Source organism: Pagrus major, chromosome 19 (genome assembly GCF_040436345.1).
Source record: "Pagrus major chromosome 19, Pma_NU_1.0".
In the NCBI taxonomy this organism is placed as follows: Eukaryota; Metazoa; Chordata; class Actinopteri; order Spariformes; family Sparidae; genus Pagrus; species Pagrus major.
The window spans coordinates 24589109-24614082 of NC_133233.1; the positions used below are offsets into that span (position 1 = coordinate 24589109).

At 40.6% G+C, this 24974-nt stretch overlaps 1 protein-coding gene across 1 annotated transcript in view; it reads right to left on the reverse strand.

The window, feature by feature from the left end:
• LOC141014486 (cadherin-18) overlaps positions 1 to 24974 on the reverse strand; it is a 95578-nt gene that overhangs the window by 15356 nt on the left and 55248 nt on the right. Inside the window, exons 5-10 of the mRNA XM_073488299.1 lie at positions 22354 to 22521; positions 20155 to 20342; positions 19581 to 19834; positions 12662 to 12798; positions 8488 to 8609; positions 5695 to 5812 (exon numbers count right to left, since the gene is read on the reverse strand). Of these exons, the coding sequence (XP_073344400.1) occupies positions 5695 to 5812; positions 8488 to 8609; positions 12662 to 12798; positions 19581 to 19834; positions 20155 to 20342; positions 22354 to 22521 (987 nt within the window). The remainder of the gene's footprint in view (positions 1 to 5694; positions 5813 to 8487; positions 8610 to 12661; positions 12799 to 19580; positions 19835 to 20154; positions 20343 to 22353; positions 22522 to 24974) is intronic.

A 24974-nucleotide genomic window follows, 5' to 3' on the forward strand; every position in this document is an offset into this window, starting at 1 on the left:
ATGAACTGGGAAACCATAATGTCCTCAAAGAGTGGTTTACAAGCTGTGATGCATCAGTTGCACTTACTGCACGATGAGGCTAACTATACAGTGTAGCCCAAGCTAGAAGGATTGGCATCTGCTCACCTGAGAAGGCTTTTTGAGTGGAAACTGCGCTGCTAAGATGCAACTGTAATAAGAATGTATTTGATGAATAACACTGTAGCTATTTGGTACAGAAGGTCTGGTTTGGGACTTGTTTCGATTCAGTAAGCCTCTATCAACTAAGCAGCACAGGGCAAATAAAGATAATGTAACACATCTAGATGTAATTAAACCCAGTCGCCAGAATAAATGTTGGCTAAGTACGTTTCTGCCAAACCACCTTCACGTTTCTTTGAATTCAATTTAAAATTATTCTTGTGGCACAATTCTATGCTTATAGTCTGGTCAGGTCCTAGCACAAAAACCACTTGGTAAGGGTTAGGAAAACATCATATTTTGGCTTAAACTAACCATTTTCATCACCATAAACACAAATGGGGATGTCCCGAGATCTCGTTAAAAACACCTGGTATTGTCGCCACGATACAGCTGCAGATGGCCCGACTTCACGTCACACTTACTAAATTTGAAACATATTAACCATATATATACAACTTGAACATATCTGTTGTTTGCAGAGATGTTGACCAGTAACATTTTATCCTAGCGACTAGGCTGCAGCTTTGAATATCTTACACTAATATAATTTTGAGTAGAAATAACAGGGCTTACATGCCAAAAAACAAACAGGACATCAAGAGACAAACGTTACAATCTCCTTTTAAAGGAAGCCTCTGCATTCAATAAGGATTAGTCTGACGCAGTAAGGCTTAGTTTAACAAAACATGCCTGGCAGTGACAAGAGATAGCAGCTAATGATGTGGCTGCTTGTAAAAAAAAAAACAATATGCTTTTGCCCACTGCATTGGTTTCAGCATATACTTTCACAGCATGGTGTGTTTTTTTCCATCAGGTTGTATTTTGTGTATTTGTGTTAATTATGGGTTGGCCTGTAAGCCTCTGCAGTAACAATCAAAAGGGACTGTGGAACACTATCATTATGTTCCTCTGGTACGCAGGAACAAATTGGTTCACAGCTCCGATGTGGCACTGGCGGCTGCTGAGGCCTTACTGCACACATAAAAAGCTTCTGCAAAACAACATTGGTTTATTTAATTCAAACAATGTTCTTCATCTTTCTTAAATCATAAACATCAAGAAATTAGGGAAAACACGCTTCGCTTGAGCACAGCTGTAACAGGAGAGCTAATCAAATGCCCCGATGTGAGATTGTGACTGACGATGTTTAGCTGCTTGTTGTGCGGGTTTTGTCAAAACCTGCACGAGACAAGCTGCTCTGCCCTCTGTGCACAAATCATGCTGTTTCAGCAGATAATGATGTTTGGGAATCCAAAAGTATAACAGCCATTGCAAGTGAAGTGTGAATGACATAAAATCTAATTAAACGCCCCACATATATCAATGGCTTGACAGCGCTTCTTTCAACACAGCTGATTAACTGTAATATTATAAGGTCTTCTGTGTGCACCCTGGAAGTAGATGTCTTCAGAAATCAATTGATCTATTTAAGTATGTGGGTTATTTAGAGATCATAGCCTCCGTTTAATTGCCTTTTTAGAGGCAAATGTCATCACAATGTGACAGATGAGGAGATCAAAGAGGCATTCAATTTCCAGTCGTTGCAAAGTAGGGATAGTCAAGTTGAATGTATTTAAAGGGCTTTTAACAGAACAGGTTTGTCACAAAGTGCTTTCCTGGAGCAGCTGAGTAGAAGCACCCCCCTTGTTTCACAGTTTTAATGGTGCCTAATACACTGTAGGAGTTTGACCTGCATTTATTGCGGCACATTCAGCACTTCAACTGTGCAAACACATCCACGTGACACCTCCGTGTTTGAGGATCCCTGCCTTCATCTCCGCAAACGAGGATCGCGAATCGAGCGAGGAGACGGCCTTGATCTGAAACTAAGGCTGACTCTGTGTTTTCTTTTAAGCTTAAGAATCAACACTCAACCGCCACGCTGATCTGATTCAGTAAAACAGAGCTGGAGCTGTTCCAGGTCTCCATACGAAAAGCACCAATTGCAACAAGATAATGGCTTTTAACAAATCTGATATGGTTGCGAGAACGGAAAATAGCTTCCCAAAAAAGCCATAATGCTTTAGTTAATGGGTCCTTTTTAAAAGTCATCATTGTTAAATCACCTGAAATGAATGAGAAGGGGCAATCAGTTGAAGGTATCATTAGTTATTTAACCAAAAAAGTAGTCATTAAGTACATCAGAGTGTCCTGCTTTTGCAAAAACTGTGCACAGAGTTACAAAAATCAGAGTTCATGCGGATCCATTGTGAGCAAACTGTAACTGAGCAGGAAAGGAGGTCATCAGAGAGTTAGTCGTGTGAGTGACTGAGAGGGATTTTCGTCAGTTGCACAACAACAGAGGGAGGTATTAGGCTCTGGCAGCGAGCAGCCACCAACTGTTGGTCTGCTACAACAGCAGTGAAAGAAGTTGCTCGGAGTGTGAAGAGCTTACTTTAATTATCAGACACAGGACTCGACAGTATGGTGCATTGTGCCTCTCTCTCTCACCCGGATCTTGTGTACACAGCAAATAACTTCTAATACACAGTGGCAGTAGGACGCTATATGACTCTGACACCTCTTTTGAGTGGAAGTGCAAATGCAGGCTCGGAGTGACTAGAGATGACTGAGGCGGCGTGAACTCTGAGCGCACCGGCTTAACATTAAGAGGGAGGTTGGTGTCGTGAAACTGCAGATGAGCCAGGAGGAACGGAGAGAAATAATAATTGATATGAATCATTCTGGGTGGACGAGGAATTATCATATAAATGAATAAGCAGATGAGAAGCGGGTTGCGAAAAGGTCTTGATGCTAAACACTGTAATATTATGGGTTGTCATTCGAGTTTTTACCTAACCCTAACTGACGACACTGTCCTTCATTGATTAACAGCTGAATATAATTGTTTGTCCAATAGTGGGTAGTCTAGAGCATAGTTCTTAAAACAAGGACCACTTTTTTTGTCTCAAAGCTAGCCCATGTTCACCCTTGATCAAGGCATTTAGCTGCTCCAGTGGAGCTACTCTCTGTGGTCAACAGAACAGTAGAAGGCTTCACTGTGCAGCTGACTTCCTTTCATTTGGTTAACTAACCGTCCAGGTTGTTGCTCCAAATCAGAACAGACTCTTAAACAGATTTCCTGGTAAAAGAAAGGAAACTGTGCGAGTAAAATACAAGGGTCTCTGTATGTTAGAGTGCTCACTTGGATCCCACTTCTGTGCTTTCTGCACAACCAATAGCCTAAAGTATTTCAGGATCTGTTGGTGACGATTCCTCCTGTGGGGAATAATTTCTATCTTAGGTCCTGCAAGACATCCCTCCATTCTTTCGAGTTCTCCCTGGCAAATGATTAAAATATGAGTAATTTTCTATTTCCATGTCATGACACAATCGTCCTATCCCACATGGGATTACATCACAGCTATATCTCGAGAAAAAACAAGATTCTGTGGGATGGTATGCAGCAAGAGCTGAGACCCAAACTGAAGGGCACCATCACTCAAACAGCATGAACCGAGAAAACTGCTATCAATCCTTCAAGAAAGAAGGGTTTCCTTCCTGAATGGTTTGGGAATATTTTGCTGCAGATGGCTCGGCTGTGATAAATATCACAACTTTTCAGAGAACCCCTTTGCAAGAGTGGGCATGTTTTCAAGAGTTGGGTATGGATTGGAAATCTAGTCTTTTAGGAGTTTAATTTGCACTATGCATTTCAAGTAGACTCTAATCCCTCATCTGACCCCAATGTGTCCAACAGGAGCTATTACCCACAACAAAAAAGCTGTCAAGATCATAAGGTCTGTAATTTAGCTGGTCAAAATATTACGGATAAAACCTCACCCCTTAACCTCTTTATGCCACCCAAGTGCTCAGAACCTTTAGTCCCAGGAACTAAAGGATTTCTCAAGCCCATCAAGGCATGTCAATGTGGTGAATTTGCCCACTGGCATATGAAGCTTTTTACAAGTCATTTTAGTGCACAACTCATGCTCAAAAGGACCTAGACCTGGCCGTCAGACAGTACTACTCCCCTGGTACCACACCTGAGGGACTTTTTGGGGGGTTAAATAGTGTCCCCGAAAGTTAATTTAGACCCTTGCTCTTGTGGTGGAGACACAATCAGTTCCTTTTAAAGGTTCATAGTCCCTGGGGAAAGTTACTGCAGTGTAGAAGCAGCTATAGTAGTATCTGTGGCTGTGCAGGACATAATTTACATATTACTGTTCACAACTATATGATGCCTCGCATTATGGCAGGCATCCAAATGAAAGAATGACTACATCACTGCGGCCAGCTTGTTTGTTACCGACAATAAGCTCCACTTAAAGTCCACACTGTGATTCCCTAACACAGCACATTGCAAATCAGCAAGAGATGTTTTGCAGGGAATCATGGAGGTGTACCTCTGTTTCTCTAGGGTATTTCTGGGAAATTCACAAAGTGACAGGAATGGTACATATATTAACATGTGTTTTTAACATACACAACATAGTCACGCCTGTGAAAAGATGCCAAAGTAACAGTCCTCAAATAGTCCGGATAAAAAGGTTTCAGCGTGGCTCCAGTATTTATCCCGAGGTTTATTTGTGCCTTTTGGGAGTGACGCCTTTTAATTTCTGTTAAAGCAAACATCATTTATAAACCTATGAGGGCTTCAGTACTAGACAGTACTTGATATAAGAAAAGAAAAACTCCAAATGGTCAAGCATGGAAACTAAAGTAAAAATTCTGTCGTCTCCCCGAACAAATAGCATCACCCTTCCACCTGGTTAATATGTGTAAAACTGAAGGACGAGTTTCGAATAAACCCATTATACCACATTTGCACTTTCACTTGTGTCTTTTTCGAGTGGTTTTGCAGTCGATCTCTGCCTGGTTTGATTCATCTGCCCCTCAGAGACATCCCTCACCTGCTGCCCGCCTCCACTCCCAAGTGCCACAGCGAAACTTGCCTCTGCATCCTAATATAGTTGAAGAAGGCAAGGGGGAAGCTCGTGGTGAGAAGCAACTGGACCGAGGGCTAAGCAGACTTATCTCCTATTATCACATCGATTTTTTTTTATCTCTCCTGCGCTCCCCTTCCTCTCTGTTTTCCTGCCTCTCTGTGGCTCAGAGATTCATCCGGAGTGCTGTGAACTCCTCCTCTCAGCGGGCAACTTTGGGATCTTCTGGCTGAGAGCTTTTAAAAGCCCTGTGATTGCAGACCAAGGTAAGGCTAGGTATTCACCTGAGGATGCGGTGGTTGCCATGGCAATGCTGCCGGCACAAAATGAGGCACGCATGAGGGGAAATAGAGTGGGTAATCCATTTGACAACACAATGCGCAAACATGCCAAACCTCCATGACTCTTATGTTTCATGAAGGCTCAACTCAGAGTAGATCTCGGTGGTATTCGGATCTTCTCATACAAACACAGCACATATTTCTATCGCACCTCCAAGGCATGAGGAAAATCAGTTCAACTTATTGGATCTTGGAATGTGAGCGGCGAGGATGGAGCCCTGCCCTGAAGGCAGAGTGCAGAACTCATAAGAAATGCAAATAAACATATTGATCGCCTTAATTACCTTCGTTGTCTCTCAGGGTGAAGTTGGGATTAACTGGTAGCTGGCTCGGCAAAGCAAAGGAAAAGCGCTGTCCATTGGCAAAGTCATCCTTATCCACTGCAGTGACGGTCTGGATCACCTGTTGTACAGAGGACGCAGGGTAAATGACTCTCCAGAGACAACACCTGCAACATTTAATTAGCCGTTGCATTTAGAATCACTTTTCACTCTAATTGAATGCGGGACAAGGAGCTGGTTTAGTTTCTGATGCATGTCTTGTGATTTGTTCATCATAATTGGTCAGAGCCAGAGTTCCTCTGACCTACAGCTGACTGGTCTTGTAACATTTTCTCCTCTACCTGTGAACGCTGCCTGAAAAAGAGTGGCTGGTCGCGATGCTAGGATTTCATAACATTTGGCTCGGCCGAGGTGGGGGTGGGGGGGGGGCTGGCATCTAACAATGACAGGGGTGCTCTGAGGGCAACTTCACTGCCACTTTTGTCATCTTGTTACCCTTAATTGGTAAGAGGCACAGTGAGAGCAGGGAGAGAGCCGCTGTTGAGAGAAAAACGACCTGATAACTGCTGTCACCACAGGGAGTTCTTATCTTCGCTGTGAGATTTGGGGGTGTTGTTGAGCTCATGTTGCACTTGCACAAGCTTCTTTCTTTAACAGTGCGGTATTAGGATGTACTTTGTGTGTGCTTGAGTTTACTTATGTGGATGTCATGGTTGACAGGATGGCCCTGGTGGGAGCTTTTGGCTGTGGAGTGCAGGATTATCTTTCTTCTGAGTGTTAATGGCTCCAAAGTTGTAATGATTTCCCATTAATGTGAAAAACCAGCTAACTGCCACTTGATTACACTTAAAGGATACTCTAAGGATAGTGGGAGCTTTGCAAAGCAGAAGAGGAAGCAATACAATTGGCTGTTGGCTTGAAAATCTCAGCTGAGTTCTGAGTGGGTGCAACGTTGTTCTCTATAATGCAGTTTGGGGTTTAAAGGAGACATATCATGCTCATTTTCAGGTTCTTAATTTTATTTTGGGTTACTACTAGAATAGGTTTACATGCTCTAATACTCAAAAAAACCCAGAATGAATACCCAGTCTCCTCTGATTGGTCAGCCCACACACGCCTGAGCCAGCACCGCTAACAACAACAGAGCAACTGTGCTAAATCCATTCTGATGTGCCAAACTCGCTGCTAGACATAAATAATGTGACATGATGATGCAGTGTGATGTCATTAAGTCATAGAAGGCGGGACTACTGGTGAGGCATTTCAGGAGCAGTTTTTCTCTGGGAGAGAGGAGCTTCTGTTGGTGTGGACTTTGAACGTTTTAACCTTCAAGACCTTTTACATGCACCAGAACCAAAAGGAAAAAAAAAACTGAAAAAGCACAATAGGTCTTCTTTAATGAGTCTGATGTGTCTCTGCTCTTGTTTAAGCAGCTAAATTTGGCTATCAGTGGTGTAAAGAGAACGTGCCACATCTTTCAGTACAAAGTTTTCTGACTAATAGACGCATTACGACCTTGACAATTTCAAATCGCTGAGCCGTACAGAGCTGTGATTGTTGAGCTGATAAGAGTCTCACTCTCGCTGTTAGCACATTTAGGTGTGTTGGAAATATCACACTCCAATCGTAAAATCCGACCCAAGAACACCTCATTTGTTTATTTACTGCCAGATACCTTTCAGCACCTTCTGTTTTCACACTATTCACAAATCTTGAACCTTGATTTCCATCTTGTGGCACTGAAAATTAATTCAAAGTGTGAATGTTGTGAAACAGTATTACACAGCTACCAGTAATAAAAAGGTTCCAAATTTACAGACAGGAGCTTAAAAAGTGGGAACTCTGATGTTTTTTCTGATGTGAATTATGATGTATTTTTTGGGCATTAAAGCATGTAAGCGTATTCAAGTAGTAACCCCAAATAAAAAAATGAACCTGAAAATGTCCCTCTTTGACATTGAAGCTGTGTTTACAGGGACCCAAGGCCACTAACCAAAGGCAAAGAAGCCATGTTAAAATCTTCATTCATTTCCAGCAGTTCAATAAAGCATCTTCAGCATGTATTTAGAGCAGAGACTTAACTCTTAATTGGAACCACTTCTACTACAATTTTGATGAACACCGACTGTCGTATAACAGTCGAAACTCTAAAACAGTAATGAGCATCTCTATCCTTCCACATATGTTGTCTCAAACAATACATAATTCTTTCCACTTCATCCCCTCAGCCAAGAACCCCGAGGCTATAAAGCAACCTTAATTTAAATTTAATGCAAACTTTAATTCAAACTTTTCTTCCACTCACTTGAAACTATTAAAAATGTATTTAGTTGTGTCTGCCCAGCCTTTACTCCATCATCCTCTGCTGAACCACTCTTTCAGCCATTTCCATGCTGCTGATTGCCCTATATCTCAAAAACCTTCTTAATTCGAATGAATCAAAGGCTACTGAGAGCAAATTGGAATGAGCTTCGATTTAGAGCTGTCATGGTTTGCTGCTAAGATACTCATTTTGAATGAGGGATGATTAAGCAGCTCTCTCCAATGCCTTCAGAGTCCCGTATTGCTCAGCTCTCAGTAAGCAGCCCAAACTGCTGAGGGAAACAATAGTTCAGTGTAGAACGAACTGTGTGTAGTCAGGGGGGCGACTGAGGTTAAAGCACAGCTCTCGACACTTCCCTTTCCCGAGGTGTGTCTGTGATGCAAAAGATTTGACTGCGTGAGGAGACAGAGGGAGATAAAAACGGTACAGAGATAGCAGTCGCAGACTTTTCTAGGTGAATACTAGACGCTCACCTGTCCCGGCCTTGAGCTCTCGCACACAATGACTTCCTCGTCTGTGGCTATTTCTGGCGGATTGTCGTTCACGTCCAGCACCTGGACGGTAACAGGAACGTGACTGAGGAGGCTGGGGTTGTCTGGAGCAGAGAGAGAACAAGCGACAAAGGAGATGAAAGTCAAACGTAAGCCTTAATAACAAAGTAGAGCGTCAACAGTGTAATTTTAAACTGGGACACACTGTGCTAGACCACTTATGGGTTTTGTCTTTTAAAAGCACTGAGGGATGCAATGCTGCAGAAGGCAATTTTCCATATAAAGTCAAATCTGATCATCTTTGTGCAGCATTTACTTTTCCCAGCTGGTGTGCTCGGCTATGATGCATTATTTACCCCTTGTGCTGCATGAGCAACTCATAAAGATTGTTAATCATATGCCTTACTTCTCATTTTAATAAAAAGAAATGGTCTTAATGGCAGCACGAATGAAATATGTTTAAAAAAAATTATTTAACACTCACATTCTGATTTGCCCTGTTGAATTAAGATTTCATATTTATTAATAAAGTAATAAATATGAAATCCATCTATATCCATACAGTATTATAGTGCCATTAGCACAGCAATGTCAAGCTTAAGTGCTCCTAGAAGTGAAATGGGACAGTAATGTGATTTCTCAGCACTTATGTGGCCTGTTTGAAGCAACAACAATACCAGGCAGAGACGATGCCGACTAATGACTAATTTGTTAATTTACACAAACTGTACAAATGTGAATCATGGATTTCTGTTCGATATTTGGAGGTTGAGCGTATTACCGCCAAAAAACACTTGCAGTGGTAAAGGTGTTCTGTTTTTTTCTCTATTTCCAGTTTCAGTTCTCAAGTTGGAATGGCACAAGTAGACTTAATTTATTTTCCCCGCATAAATAACAACACAATAGCCAGAATAAAGGTGGGCAAAGTAGGTTTTTGCAAAACCACAGATAAGTTAAAATGTGTTCTTTGTGCTGCAACTTTACATTTCTTTAGGTTCAATTTTCTTGTCACAACGATGTGCTTATGCTCTGGATAGGTTGAGGCACAAAAAAAACATTTGGTTAGGGTTCAGAAAACATCATGTTTTGGCTTAAAATACCCATTTTGTGCAGATGGCCTGACGTTTACAAATAATAGAGCGCTGTGGTCTCTCGTCGATAATATCCAGTAGTTTCACACTTACAATATCGAAATGCAGACTTGACCTGTTGTCAGTTGCTTGGCAGCATTGTCTCTTGCAACTCCACCACCGTCCCCTCTACCTCCCAATATGAAATCAGATAAAAACATATGATGTGATGGGTTTTGCGGAAATATCCAGATGGTTTGCAGAAACTGCTAACATTTCATCCAGGCCACTCCCCTGTAAATAATATTCATTCAGCTTTGTTTCACTCCAGATTTTTCCCCTGGTCATCCATCCTTCCCCCCCGACTGTCGCCTCCCAGTTTGAGAATCGGCTGACTAGAGCAAGGCATTTAACCCTCAACCCATGGGGCACGTCAGCCTCCAACAAATAAGACTAGTTTTACTGCGTAGCTCCCAGATGTTTTACAGTATGTTTGTGTAGCAGGACTGTGTGGAAAAACAGCATGCTCACTCAGCAAAACCTTCCTTGAACAGAAGAACAACTCACGCAGGTGCAGCAGTCCTTCTTTTAAATTAATACATCAACATTTTTACTTATTTCATCTTGTGCATAAAAGGTCTGACATTGCATCTAATGTATCATAAGGCAGATCTCTGTGCTTTAAGCCATCACGGACCAAGTTTATCATTCACTCACTATGGTCTATCTACTCCTGGTGGCCATTAGAAGGTGGGGTAAAGTTTCTGCAGGATGGTTTTCAGTCAACTGTGCAGGCTGCTTTGTGACTATGACACTGTATGTCCTTGCTCATTCAGAGGGGTAAAAATGCATCATTCTGGCTTTTGACAGTATCTTGGCATGTATCCTTGAATACTAAGGAGAGGTGAAGAGATAAAGAAACATTAGCATGCAGCACCTCTGTCGCTTGGCGAGAGATTTGCCTAATTGTGATTACAAATTAGCCAACTTACCTGATAGCAATTCTTAAAGTTAGCCGCCGTTGATTGAATTAATTTTCAGTGTAGGGAAAGGACATTGAAACAATTGGGACTAATTTGATTTTGTAGGTAATTATCAGAAAAATACACTGTGAATACATACTAATCAGTATGCAAATGATCTGCTTCGTCCTTATTTTCTCCGAACTGTAATTGTTAATTTCACCGTTAGCTCACCAGGTACTGGACTTTAAACACCATTAGTGATTATAATATTACTGTTAACTATGCTAGAACATCTCGCTGCGCTGAAAACTGGACATGTCAAGGAATATAATAATCATAGTTGACCAGGGATGTAAATTTGAAGTAACTTCTTTGGCTTGACCATGTTACTGATCTGAATGATACAATACAAAACAAATGCTTTTCCTTATTTAAAGCTATATTTTTACCATTTGAGGTTGGATGTTTGTGTGGTATAACTGAACATAAATGAGGCGTTTCACTCTATATATTAAATAAAACTATTATGTTACAAATACTTGAGTCTTACTGACATTTAGTCAATGACATAACCAGATTATAAGATATAGTCAGGAGGGGGCTATATAGAATCTGTTCACTGGGACCCTTAAAAAATGGTCGGAGAGAAAAAAAGGTAATTTATTTGTCATTATGAACAGGATTGTGTAACAAATTAAAGGTCCATTTTGTAAAAAAAGTTAATTTTCAAGTCTCGTTCCCTAATCAGCAGCCACCCCAAAGTTTCAGCCCTTGACGATTTGGGAATTTGTAGCTCCAAATACAAAACAAATGCTTTTCCCTGTTGAACACTTTATTTTTACCATTTGAAGCAAGAAATTTTCATGGCGTGACCAAAATTAAATGAGCTATTTCACTCTCGAACATCAAATAATATAATTCAGTGAAAAAGACAGAAAATAAGCAGAATATGAGCATGTGTATATAGTAGAATTGGGCTGCATACAGTTTGTTCACTGGGACCCTTAAATAAATGGTCAGGGAGAAAACATTGACACTGAACTGGTTAGCTGAACAGCTGCAGGCAACAGCCATTGATTGTAGTTTTTGTGAACCATAACAGCCCTTGCCTCTCTTCATTCTTTCCAGATATGCAATTGGTGGAATTGTGGACCGATAGTTATGCTAAGACTGACAAGTCAGAGTCCTGGTGCTCCTGCTGAAGTGTCTTTCATCGAGACTGAAGTGAATATCTGAATAAAATCTGTTCAGTGCCGAAAAGGTGCTGCTGATTCCATTCTGTAGGTAAAGGCAGAGTGTGCAGTGCAGATTCATATAGTCATTCCTTTTAATGGAACCTTTCGTTTGTTGGTATTGATTCTGCCTCCAATTTTACACACTATGAATCTGAACCTGGGCTGCTCTCTGACTATACGATGCCCTCAGGGTGTCTTGTTATCTTGTGGGAAAGGAAAAAAAAAGGGGGTAGCACTATAGCACCTACTTTTTATGCTTTTATCTTCATTTCTACTCTTTAAATCATGCTGTTGTGGCACAAAACTCACCAATGATTTGAATGCTGTTCTGATAAAGATTTATAATGTCTCCTATTAGCTGGGGGCTAAACAAGACGAGTGTGGAAAAAGAAAGAGCAATCTCTTTTAAGTGCCTTTTTCAACCAACTGCATAACACTATTTCATGTGTTTACTACAGTCCCTGAAGGTTGCAAACATGGGAGAAATACACCATGGTTATTTAAATATTTATATGTCCGTCAGTGAAGAGAAAGGTATGTTCAGTATGTGCAGAAATAAATGGAAAATATGTAGATAATCCTAACTTGAAGTGCCTGCAAACCTAATGAAGTAGCAGCTCTACAACTACATCAAAAGTGCTATTTCATATGAGCACTGAGTCAGAACTAGAACATCTTCAAGTTTCCAGGCTTTCTTGCACTTTCCAAGATGTAAAATTGAGAATCTGTTGGAAGTAGGAACTGTGCCAACATGGCAAGAAATTCAGCACCCAAGAAAACCTACATCTGCTCCCTCACATAAGAGCAAACACACCGCAGCAGGTGCAGTACATTTACTCGCCCACTTGTAAACATTCAGTTTATGGAAAGCAAACTGGGTACCTACCAACCTCCGAGGCCATCACAGTGATGTTGTGCCAAGGCATGTCTTCTCTGTCGAGAGGCTGCGTCGTCCGTATAACTCCACTGGTTTCATCGATTCTGAAGTACCTGACGCCTTCCTCTGTGCTGTCCAAGTAATACCTACAGGAGAGGAAGTTATGACTGTATGCATTTTCAAAAAAATACAGCCACAGAATGAAGATGTCAGTGGATAATCTGCAGGCTTCAGGGCACCGTTAGCTGGTGGCGCCCAGGAAGCATGATGTTTCTTTATTTACGGGTCAAATGATGTCAAGACTTTCAGGTTAAAACTGGTCTGAATGTGACTGAAAAATGCATTTTCAAAGCACTTTACTCCATCTTTTCTTCTCTTTTCAGAACTGCTTCACCTTGAATTACAATAATCGTTGCTCACAAGCTCAGCGCAAGTTCAATCAGGAAGACTATCTTTGTGTTACTCACCATTCACATTTCACATCGTATCCAGCTGACTGTGGGTGTTTACTTTTTTCAGTTTAACAGATTATGCCACGATCTTCTTAATCCAATCATATCGTTGCTGCCAAACTTTAAATCCGTTCTCCTCTCTGCTGCTCTCAGTCATCATTTTGGTGTGGATCTTCGCAAACCCTCCTTCACCCCATTAACCTCCAGAGCCCCAGGTCTGAGCTCACCAGAAGCCCACTTCTCTCCGCATCCATCCAGGTCTCAGCCATTCTCTTCATCCGATCACCTACATCAGTGTCTAGACTCCATCAGGGAGGTGTCCTATATCACGCACTGCTTCATTACCCCTTTAAAATACGATGATGACTGGGTCTAATCGGCAAAGACTATTCACTGTCTCATCTTGATTGTGCACCTGTCAATAAATATCAATAAGTCACTCCTGATTAGAATGCTGTTAAAATCAGATGCAACTTTACAACTGCATTTAATACAGGTGATAGCAGTATCCGAAATGCCACCGAAAATCAAGTTACGTGTTAACATGCCCCTCAGCGTCAATGCAGGTCCACTTCCTGTTCTGTTCTAAACAACCCTGCGTGGAAAACACCTATGCCAACATGGGGTATGTATCGATATAGACTCATAGAGGATATAAGGGCCCTCATTTATTAACACTGCTCAGAAAAGGTTCTCAAATCTGTCTTACTAATAAAATTTGAAAAAAGTGCACAAGGACAAAAAAATCTGTATTTATCAGACTTGCACATTCTGGGTCATTTGCACTCAGAAACGCCCCCGGTTACCTACGGATGGGTCATGATTTTCGTAGTCTCTAAATTGTAGAAAATCAAAGAGGCCTAGCTCATGGGACTTTCCTTTTTTGCCTTAAAAAATATATTTTCCATTGTTATTTTCCCTTGTCATTACTGGAGCCTGGAAATAACGTGATACCACCAGGTCGATCTTCAAATAATGGTCAAATAGTCAGTTTTGCTTGAACTGCCCATCCCTACAATTAAACATAGAAGGCAACAAGACTTAATTTTCACAGTCTATTTCCAACCTGAGACTGGAATGTGCCGGTGGCCAAAAACCCCAGGGTGGAGAGGAACATAAGGCCCAAATCATGGAATTAATCTACCAATATCTGTTTTGAGACTCTTAGAAGCCACTCTGCTCTCCACCAAACAGATCCAGTAATGCAACATGAGCCATGTTACACCTGTCACAGATGTGTTTTTTTCTTCTTATAGATTTATTACCAATTAGGCTACATGTCTAATTACTAATCAGTAATTATTAATCAAAGAGAACGTATGTGGATGTGTGTTTAATTGACACTGGCAATTTTTTCTATCCTGCAATGGATGCTGCGTGTAAGCATGGTCAGAGTTGATTAATTCAACTCTCTGTGCAGGAATGATCATGCGCACCCATTACACACACATCTGTGCGTACAAACTGTTGATAAATAAGGGCCCAGGAATTTAGTGTTGCACTTACAAAACTCACAAGAGAAAGATTAAAAAAGGAACGGTTAAAATCGAAGCAACAGCAGCTGAGATCCACAGTCTCTTAGCCCCTGTGGCTCAAGCTCCAAATGTACTCCTCTCTCTACATTCCCCACATGCAACCAATAGCATAATTTCGCTGGACACTCCCTGCTTGATAAAGCCAATGTCTTTAGTTTGTGATGGAGGATTTCTGTTCGTAGTTTGCAGTATCTAAGCCCAAAGTATATGATCTCAAACTTTGGAAAGCTCCCTTTAGAGCCACAGAAGACATTATACAACTGTTTTCACAGACTGAGTATTACTGCTCATTATGAGTAAAGTGACCTTTGTGTAAAATCAGTGCCCCTTTAAGCCAAATAGCAGTGCTTAGTTAAATGCCGCAGAATACTATGCAGGCACTTTTTCAGCCTTGGCCGTAGTCCACCGATTCCACTGAGGCCTTAGGAAACGCACATTCTTCCGCTTTTGTTTGTTTCATATTTGGTAACACAATGTATCAAGCCAGAAAACAAACCCTTACATTAAAGATAAGAGTTTCAGTCAACCAAAGCCCCGAAGTGAAATGAATAAAGTGCAACATAAGCCAAAGGGGATGTTTCTTATGCTTCTGTGATTTTCAAAGACCGGTTGCACCTCTAAAGCACATGAGCAGAAGAAAATCCCCAGTGCTTTGAAAATGGACTTTAGGTCTTGAGAGAATGTTCTGAAAATACATATTTCTAAGTCAAGAGCAATTATCGTCAAAATTTAATAATGACAAAAGGCGATGTTCTGCTGCCAGTGTTTACACTGTTGTAATGGCTTTCTAGCAATGCTGTTATCAAACTGGAAGCGAAGCAGTCCGTGGAATACAAAGCAGAAATGGGCTCAGCTGCTCCTCTCTTGAGTTCAAGCACGAAATGAGCATTGACTGTGTATTCCCTAATTTATCTCTTAATGACCTATTTACACCTTTAATCCAGCATTCATTCTCCTGAGTCATATGGCCTAACTCGCCAATTTCCAATCGACATGAGAGATGGAAATGGTACTGGGAATTTAGTGCCAGGATTGCATTTATTTGAAATAATGAACTTTCTTTTTATTGAGCTTGGATAGCCGTGCATTCTCAGTAGAAATGTTGTCATGGTTTATTAAATGCTCAGGCTCATAAGAGCATGAAGGGTTTTTAGTGAAAGCTTTTCAGTGAGAGTTTAGGTGCTAAGCATTCACTTTGTCAAAGAATAATCCAGTGAAAAACACTTCCACTCTGTTAATTACTGCCGCTGCTGTTAAATCCTGTTTATTTTATTGTTTGATGTTTTATTTTCTTATTTTCCTGCGGATAACAGCCAAAAGTACAAGATGTTATGTCATATAATGAATACTTTCTAGAACACAGAGATAGCAAAACAAGCTTTTCTTTTCTTCAGTCCACCCCATGAATCATATAAAAAGAACTGCTGCATGTGTATTTTTATATATACAGTATTATTTACCTTCCCTAGCATTTTGGGCATTATATAAAAATTAAAACTAAAATATAGTAATTGTGGGTACATCTAAAAAATGTTTGTTCATCACTGCAAAAGCCCCGGAGTGCAGTGAACATCAACAAGACCAAAAGTCTAGACTATTGCAGCCCAGTGAGGCGGTAATACTCATTACACAACACAAAAAAACAATATTGTTAGATGGATAAACAACTGAAAGGAAACTTTGCTTATTTTCAAAGCAAAAGAGGCAACATTTAAAGTTTCCATGCTGTTACTCTATTCTTGAAGGTTTGTTGCTTTCGAAACTGTCTGACGTCTGCATTTTCAGCCTTGGCTAATTCTCATTAGTCAAAAGGTATAAAGGTTATAGTTCTGTAAAAAATACACATAATTTTATGAAAGGGTGATCACACACTTTCCAAATTACGCCATGCAGCTGTGTAACAAACAAGCTGATCAAACAACATCTGTCTGGAGGTAGGTGCAAGAAATACATTCACGTTCATACAAGTATAAAAGATGTATCCAGAGAAAGCATGTGTGTTTACCAATGTGTAGCCTGTAGAAGCATCTTTAAAGGGCCCGAACACACCACACCAATACCAAAGAAGCAGCAATGAAGGCTGACTGTTGTCTCGCCTATTGTCATCTGTGTCCCAGCCAAAAAGTTGCACTTAAACACACTGCAAAGACTTCAGCTGACGGTCAACTAGCTCTTAAACTCTACCCCTGTGTGCAAGGAAGTAACTCTCCATACCACTGGGTGGCGGTAGTCTATATTCGTCATTCAATAAGGGAAACTGCAAGATACATAAAAACTACATAGATACAGCTAATCAAGAATATGTCCAGTTGCGAATGGCCAAGATCTTTTGGCTGTGGAACAAAATGAAAAAGGTGAAAGTGAAAAATAAAATGAAACCGCATGTAATAGATAAAACTTCTACAGTGACTCAAGGCTCAAGGGTTTTTCCTTTTCCCGTGCACTGATTTGCTTAGCTGAACAGCCAATCAGAGTGATCTCCCATTGACTGGCTCCGTCTGGTGCCAGTGGTTTGGGGAACATCACAAAAATAAGGGCCACAGATGCTCACAGATGGTCCAATGGCCAACAGTGTGTCTGGTGTGTCAGGGCCCTAAATCTCAATCTGAATCTGTACCTCTTTGAAGCTGAATGTTGGCATTCTTTTGTTAGCACGTTAGCATGGCAGGTTGATATTTCAACATATAGCTGATAATGTTAACTAAATGTTCACAGTTCAGTCATTAGTATTAAAAGTTTCCTGTTATGAGCTGCAGTGTTGTGAACATGTGCATTTCCACTGGCTGATTGATGCATCATTCTCCAAAGAAATTAGGATTTACATGAATATTCGTGCGCAAATATGAACTTCTGCTTCAAACAACCGATCTGCCTTTAGAGGTAGAATATTACTTTTTACATGTGCATTTCTACAAAGTAATCAAATATGTTCAAACTGTGGTGTAATCAAACGTCTTGTTTGGTAACATTTCCCAGTATTTCATTTCTATTTATTTAAAACTCACTTCTTTCATCAGTTTATTTGATATTACAGCTATTTACACTTGAAGGGGAAAATCTGTCAGTTAACACAAGCTGAAGAAGGGGCTGATTGAATCTATCTAAGTTTTCACGACTGTTCCCGATGATTATGGTAATGTATACGAGCAACCTGAGGTAATGAGCCATCAAGACTTTGTTTGGAAATTTAGATGTCAATTTCAGACCAGCATTTGATATGTCACATCAATAACATGTTTATTTCATCGCACGCCTGGGCAGCCTTATGATGATCAAAGAGAGCCAAATACTGATCCCTGCTGCATTCTGCATCCTGATGCAAACACGGGGAGCAGCGGCGCGGTTGTTTCTCTTTTTTCTGGGTTCAAGTGGATGTCATCGAAATACCTCCCGCTGCCTTCTTCTTTATGCGGTGAACACTGGGACTCCTGTACTGTAGGAATGGACGACGAGGAGGTATCCCGCCAGGAGAGCGAGGAAGCTCTTTCATATGCAGATTACCTTCCTGTTTACAACAAATCTTTCGCAAAGTATCAAGATTCCGACATGAATCAAAGAATCATTTTTACCGAGTGTCTTCCTCCCATTTGAAATTGCACATCATTCATCAAAAGCTGCAGCGCTCGCCGCTCCAAAATGGGGCGGACAGTCGCGTGGCCATAAGTCTCTGCTTAATGTTGTTTCAAAAACCCCTGGGCTCTGCAGACCATGCTGAGCCTTTAAACTATGATCCCATAACATATACTACCAACTGAGATTGCTTCTTATTGATATATCAGCAATACCTCATCTCAAGAGGAGTTCCATATTTACAGGTACTCCATCATTTACGGCAAGGCTACAGAGGGAATTCAAATTAAACCAAGCAGTGCGGAGTTGCTTGAGTGTAATGTCATGAAACGAGGCACCTGTGCAGAGCGAAAAACTTAGGATTAGTCCACTGCCTAAGGGCGATATCAATCTCTTTTCAGCAGAACACAAGCATATGTTTGGAGCGCATGCAAATGTGTTAAGCAGTTGTATTGCCTCGGGTTAATTCACAGGCTTGCAGACAAAATAACCTATCTATCAAAATCTGATGATGCCAAGAAATGAGAAAGATTCACTATGCATATTGATTTTTTAGAGGAGACGTGAAAGGGGATGTATAGTATCAGAAACAAAGGAGGCTATAACATGAATAATATCTTTTAATCTGTTTAACGTTATGCTCTATATTGGTATGACCCGAGACAAGTTTAAAACCACCTGAAAAACCACACAGTGTCGAGTCATGGCTTCAAATGCTTGTCTATAAAAAGTACAATTATATGGGGCAGAGAGCTGACATGCAAATTGGAATTTTAGTTAGACAAACATTTCTTGGAGGCAGGCATAATCTTGTTAGTTGACTTAAACCTCAATGGGCAAATCCAAAGCCCCTCAGACGCATCTCACTGGTAAACCCGAATGCCAAAGAAGAAACTCATAAATAAGACAGCCATTCCTGATGAGCTGTGACCAGTGTGGCAAAAAATGGTCTTTCTCACAATCGAATTCTTGCATGGAAAACTTTACCAACCGAGCTAATCCGGACAGACTTAGTGGCCAGTCTTGTTAGAGATTTTAAGAAAGACCGCCTGGCAAAGACTGGGATTTCTCTAAAATTGTAAGTTTTGGCAACCAATTAGTTAGAAAAATCACAGCGTTACATTGGCTGCCTGTCACATGTAAAAGAGTGCTCAGCCTCAAAATAAGCCTCATAATATTAGCAACCTCCTCTCTCACCCTTTGCCTTTGCAGCGGGCTTGTCTGATAATTCTTAACAAGATAAACTGCATCTACCTTCAGTTCTATCCAGTGATGCACAACTAATGAGACAGTATACCCACAGAGCTGCTCTGCCTCTGGATATCTCTAATCATTCCTGCAGATTGTATGTGCACTGTGCACGTGTCTTACCTGACAGGACTGTTCCTGCTGTCAGGATCTCGAGCCGTCACTGCGCCCACCTCCGTGCCACTCGGTGCGTTCTCATACACGTCCATGATAAAATGCTCCAAAGAGAAGACGGGTGGTTCGTCCACATCCCCGACGGTGATTTTAAGGGTGGCGGTGTCTTTAAAAGAACCAAGATAGGAATAACGAGGATCCACATGTGTATTCACCCCCTCGATGTGGAGGGTGTAGGTCTTCTTTCTCTCGTAGTTGAGAGGCTGTTGGGAGAAGAACCATAGGGAAGTGTGATTAGCACGCTCATAGTACAAAGTAGCTACACTATATCTGGATGGAACAAGTGACAAGAAGTGAATGCTAATTTGAGGCTTACTTAAATACATTGAAATACAAGGACTGCAGTAAGAACAGTTTTAGTTTGACAAACGGGGTGGAAAAATGAACGTTTTTTTTTTTCTTCTGTTTGAGGTAAGACTTTCTTTTCTCAAGTTCAAGCAAAAGACTGATACACATTTCCTCATATCTTCCTGAAGAGACTCTAAAAGATCACATTCCAGTCTTTTAGGCAGCATCTCCTTACCTTTTTAAGGCTGATGATTCCCTCTCTCGTGTCCCTGTCCGTGGATATGGAGAACATGTTGGCCCCCTCAGAGTTAATGATGCTGTACCTGATGTCTGCATTGACGCCAAGGTCCTCATCATTAGCTTTGATCTTCCCAACCGGTTTCCCTACTTGAGCTGATTCAGGGACATACAGCTGGTAATTTTCTGTGGATGAACATTAAGAGACAGCCAAAAAAAAGTGTTTTAAACAGAGGCTGATCTGCACCACATCATTGTCTGAAAGGGCTTAGCTAAGCAATTTGATTCTGTCACCATTTGTTCCCGGGGGAATGTCATTAAAAACACTCTGCAGTGCTTCAATTGACATTAAATGCTAAAGTGTGGTTGATAGCACTGCAATGGAGCAGATCAAACTCCCAGGCAGATGATTATTCAGAAAATGTTGATGGTTTGGAAATAGTTTGTCACTGCAGCACAAAATGAAAAACTCAGCCTTGGGGGATTGCGCTTGATGAGGCACTTTCAAAGACAAAGAGTCACAACTTTGTCATTACTTAAACTTATCATTTAAATGGGAAAAAAATTCCAACTGCAAAACAGAAGCTTTTGATGAATGCGGGTCTCATTTAGCTAATTATGGAAAATTTAACCGCAATATTAGACTACTGAGTCACACAATAATGAAAAATAATACATCATAGTGAGGAATGCTGAGTAGGTCTATGAGGGGAAGCCTCAATAATTAAAATAAAATTATGCTTTGCTCTTCAGAGATTGATGTATTGTTAATCAATGCATGCATGAAAAAAATCATAATGAAAAAGGATTTTCTCTGCAAATACTGAAATGTTGATGCTTCCTTTTTCCATTCAAGCATCAAAAACAACATACAGTGCAGAGGATAATCTGCCTGTCTGTTATGGCAAAACCTATTAGCACTTTTGTTCCGCAATGTGAATGATTTTAAAGAACAGCACCTCTGTTTCAGTTATCTTTCCACTTCCAAAAGGAAAATACAGTATGGAGCTCTTAATAATGCATTTCAGGTAATTTAATGTGCCTCAGGCATCTCTGGTGGAGGTCTTCTGCTCAAGGCTGAGAATGACTGAGAACAGCTGATTATATTCCCAGCCACAGCTTGGCCATTTAACGTAATAGAAGATAATGTATTCCAGTTAGTTGTAGCAACACATTAACATTACCATTGGTTATTTTGCTAAATTGTCCTTCTGGCTAGTTAACAAGCAAAGAAGCCAAAGGGAACAATTTTATCAGGGTAAAGATGTTTTTTTAAAAAAGGCTGAACACAAACATCTATCTATTTGACTAGTTAGAATGACTTAATTGTGTGTTTTTTGTAACATTATTAACACTTGTAGTTTTGTTTTTTGTTACATAAGAACAGACTATATTTATAAGGTGTTACGATGGGAAAATTACCATTCTTGTGGTACTGCTACCTCGTGAGGTTTAAATTGAACAAAGCATTAATATCCAGCCCATGCTCACTCCCAACTTGTTTTTAAGTTAAGTTATGTGGGAAGTTATTTTACGTAAATGACACAACTTACCTGACATGATGTGCGTTACGTCACTTACGTAACTTGTTACATAACTTACGTACAGTACAAAAGATAGAAGACTGTACATAGTTATTTTAACCCAAAGTATGATCTCTTCCTAAACCTAACCAAGCAGTTTTGGTGCCTAAACCTAACCAAACTGCACCCCTTAGAAAATGTTAATTACAGTCTAAAACGTCAATAACATGTCATTAGATGTGAACTGTTTGTCAGCAAGCTTTATTTTGAAAGTCTAACCAGACGTTGCATATAATGTTTTAATGCTAACTTGACCGCGGAGCCCTTTGTGTGCAAAACTGATGCGAGAGGGGTAACAGAACATCACTTTGAAGTTTATGGCCACTGACCAAGCTGCCATATTTGATGAGTTGTGAGTGAGAACAGGTTGTAATATTGTAATGTTCAACAACTTCCTTACTATGAATTTGAAGGAGGTTATTGAAGGAAAAGTCTAAGTTAAAAGCCTAGTAGTCGTAGAATATGGTAACTGAGAATAAGGCTTAATAAGTGCTTTATAATGACAAATAAAGAGCCAATATACATGCTAATAAGCAACTACTTCATGGAAAATGTGTTTACCAGTGATTTTAAGAATGTATTTTGTTAGCTAGACTGTAAAGTTGTGTACATACTTTGTGGAAACTTGGGTGGGTTGTCGTTGATGTCCGTCAGGGTGATGTTGATGGTGGTGGAGCCAGAGAGGCCTCCGACCTGGCCTGCCATGTCTTTGGCTTGGATAACAACCGTGTAGTGTTCTCTGGCTTCCCGGTCCATGTTGGCTAAGGCAGTCCTGATGATTCCTTCATGGTCAGAGGAAAACAAACCATTATGAGCCAAAATGTTGGGAGGTACTGATACGTTCCCACATGGCTGCAGACATATTTTGAAAGAAATAATGGTCATTTTATGGGTTACAGCAACTATTACAGTAAAAAAAATAGCCCATGTGAAATATATTGGTTGGTTTTTTGAGAAAAAACACGACAACACACATACGAAAAAAATGCACTTCTCTAGATGAAAGGGATCACTGCTGAGAGAGTGAAGATAACACCGGTACTGCTGTCAAGATGTTACTGCCATTTTCCTAATAGTTTTCCTACCAAAACTTCTTGAAGTTATGGACTACACATAAAGCATCGTATCACAGCCCCCCTTAAAGACTAACACCATAAAACTGTGCTTCTTTCATCTTTGATTCTCCTGGTCCCTCATTGTCAAGGTTAGCCTTTCCTCACTTTTCATTATATTCAAAATGACTATGCAACCTTGGATCACGGCAGAATGCAACTTTCTATGGCACCCACTCAATCACATTTATTACTACAATAACACAGCAAACAGAGCCATGAACTTTCACAATGCTAACTCTGTGATATATGACTGCACCTCTACCCACTACAGGGAAACCGTACACAGGTAATAACGCAGTAACAAGCCAAAAACACAGGCAGAGTATTCGCCTCCTGTGTTGCTGTGCGGTAGGTGATTTACTGAATGCAATAGCTGGGTGTCTTGTGCATACGTCTGTGTGTGTTTGTCTTCGTGTTGAGTCTTAATGTGTCTGTTCCTCCATATTATGTTTTGTGTGTGTGTGTTATCTGCGCTGGAGGGTTAATGCGCCATCTTAGCTCCTGAAACCACATCACCACATGGAGCCAGATTTAATATGTTCTACCAGTTACATCTGTGTTTGTTGTAAATCTTGGTTTTTTCCTCAGAGCCAAGACCCTCCAGCAACAATTGTACTTATGTTCTTGTGAACTTGTGAACCCTGCAATAATACACAACGGTTGACCAGGAGCAGAGAGACCTGCGAGAAAATGGGATGGTGTTGATCATGACGGTAAATGGACTTTGCTGCTGTTGCCTCATGTTGTGAGTGAAAATCACAACAGGAGGTGATGTTTGATAAGATGGAGAATGAAACAAGGCATTGCTAATATCACTGACGCCTGGTGAAACTGCTCAATTTTCTTAAGTGGTTTATGTTTACAGCAAAAAGTGTTAAATGGTGCATAAATAATCACATTATAATATCATTTTAGCTATATTTACCCATTTTTTTCTTCTGAAGTTAAGAATGCCAAATTCAATTTGTGGTACTTTCTTCTCAACTCCCATTGCTGATTTAGTTCCACTCTGGGAGGCAAGATGAATGCAATGAACTTAAATTACACTTTTTTGCAGGGTTTGAGGTGAGTGTGAGGACAACAGCAAATGATGACAGTTTTGAGGATGTAGTCATTTTGATCGAAACCATCATACCATAGTTTTGGTGCCTAAACCTAACCAAGTTGTTCTGGTGCCTTTATTTTGAAAATGTCACCAGACGTAGCATCTGTTCTATTATTAACTCTATGGTAAACATAGTGGAGCATTTAGCAGCTCAATATCCAGATTTTTCTCAGGAATAGGTGGAGACCAAAAACAGAACAAAAAAGAAAGTAACTATTGGACCTACATTCACCAGGTACCCAGAAACATGACCAATGCCGCCCTGTATCTGCTGGATGTTTGATAACACGATCGCCATATACATGTTGATGAAGGTTCAATCCAGGTCATGGTAATTCCAAGTGCTATATTATGCGTCCTTAATGACTTACACCTGAAGGAGAAAAATCATTCCTTTGAGGACAACAATATAAACATCTTGGCCAGAGAAGACAGATGGTTTGAAAGAGGAGTAACAGATTCCATCTATGTCAAACTGGAATGGCCATCTTTGAACAGATGAGGTGACCTACAACATTACTTATCACCCACTTACAATGCTGTACTGAGTTCCCTCCCCAGACAGCTTAACAACCATTCACACCATGGCTCACCTAGCCCTAGCAACCCACATGAAGGCCGGTTGGGTCACCGACCCACAAGTGGCCCTAACGACTCTGAAACTCAGACCTCACTGGTGTCCTTAACGACTCTGTAAGGACACTCCCACACAGAGTTCAAAAGCCTGCAGCTCCTCTCCAGTTAGTTAGAACTGAAGAAGCCTCTTGGATGAGAGGTGAAAGTCCAGTTGCCTACGATACAGCACTTCGCCATATACAATAAACTTAAGTGGTGACGATATATCAGTGTTATGTTTACACCTTGTTTTTGCTGCCCTCGCAAAATAGTCATCGAAGGTTTAATAGAAGTTGTGGTGTTGGTGTATACTTTTTACATTTGCCATGTAACAAGAAAGCCTTGAACACTTCCTGTTGGTTGTTAATACACACAGCATTAACATAAAAAGACTGTCTTA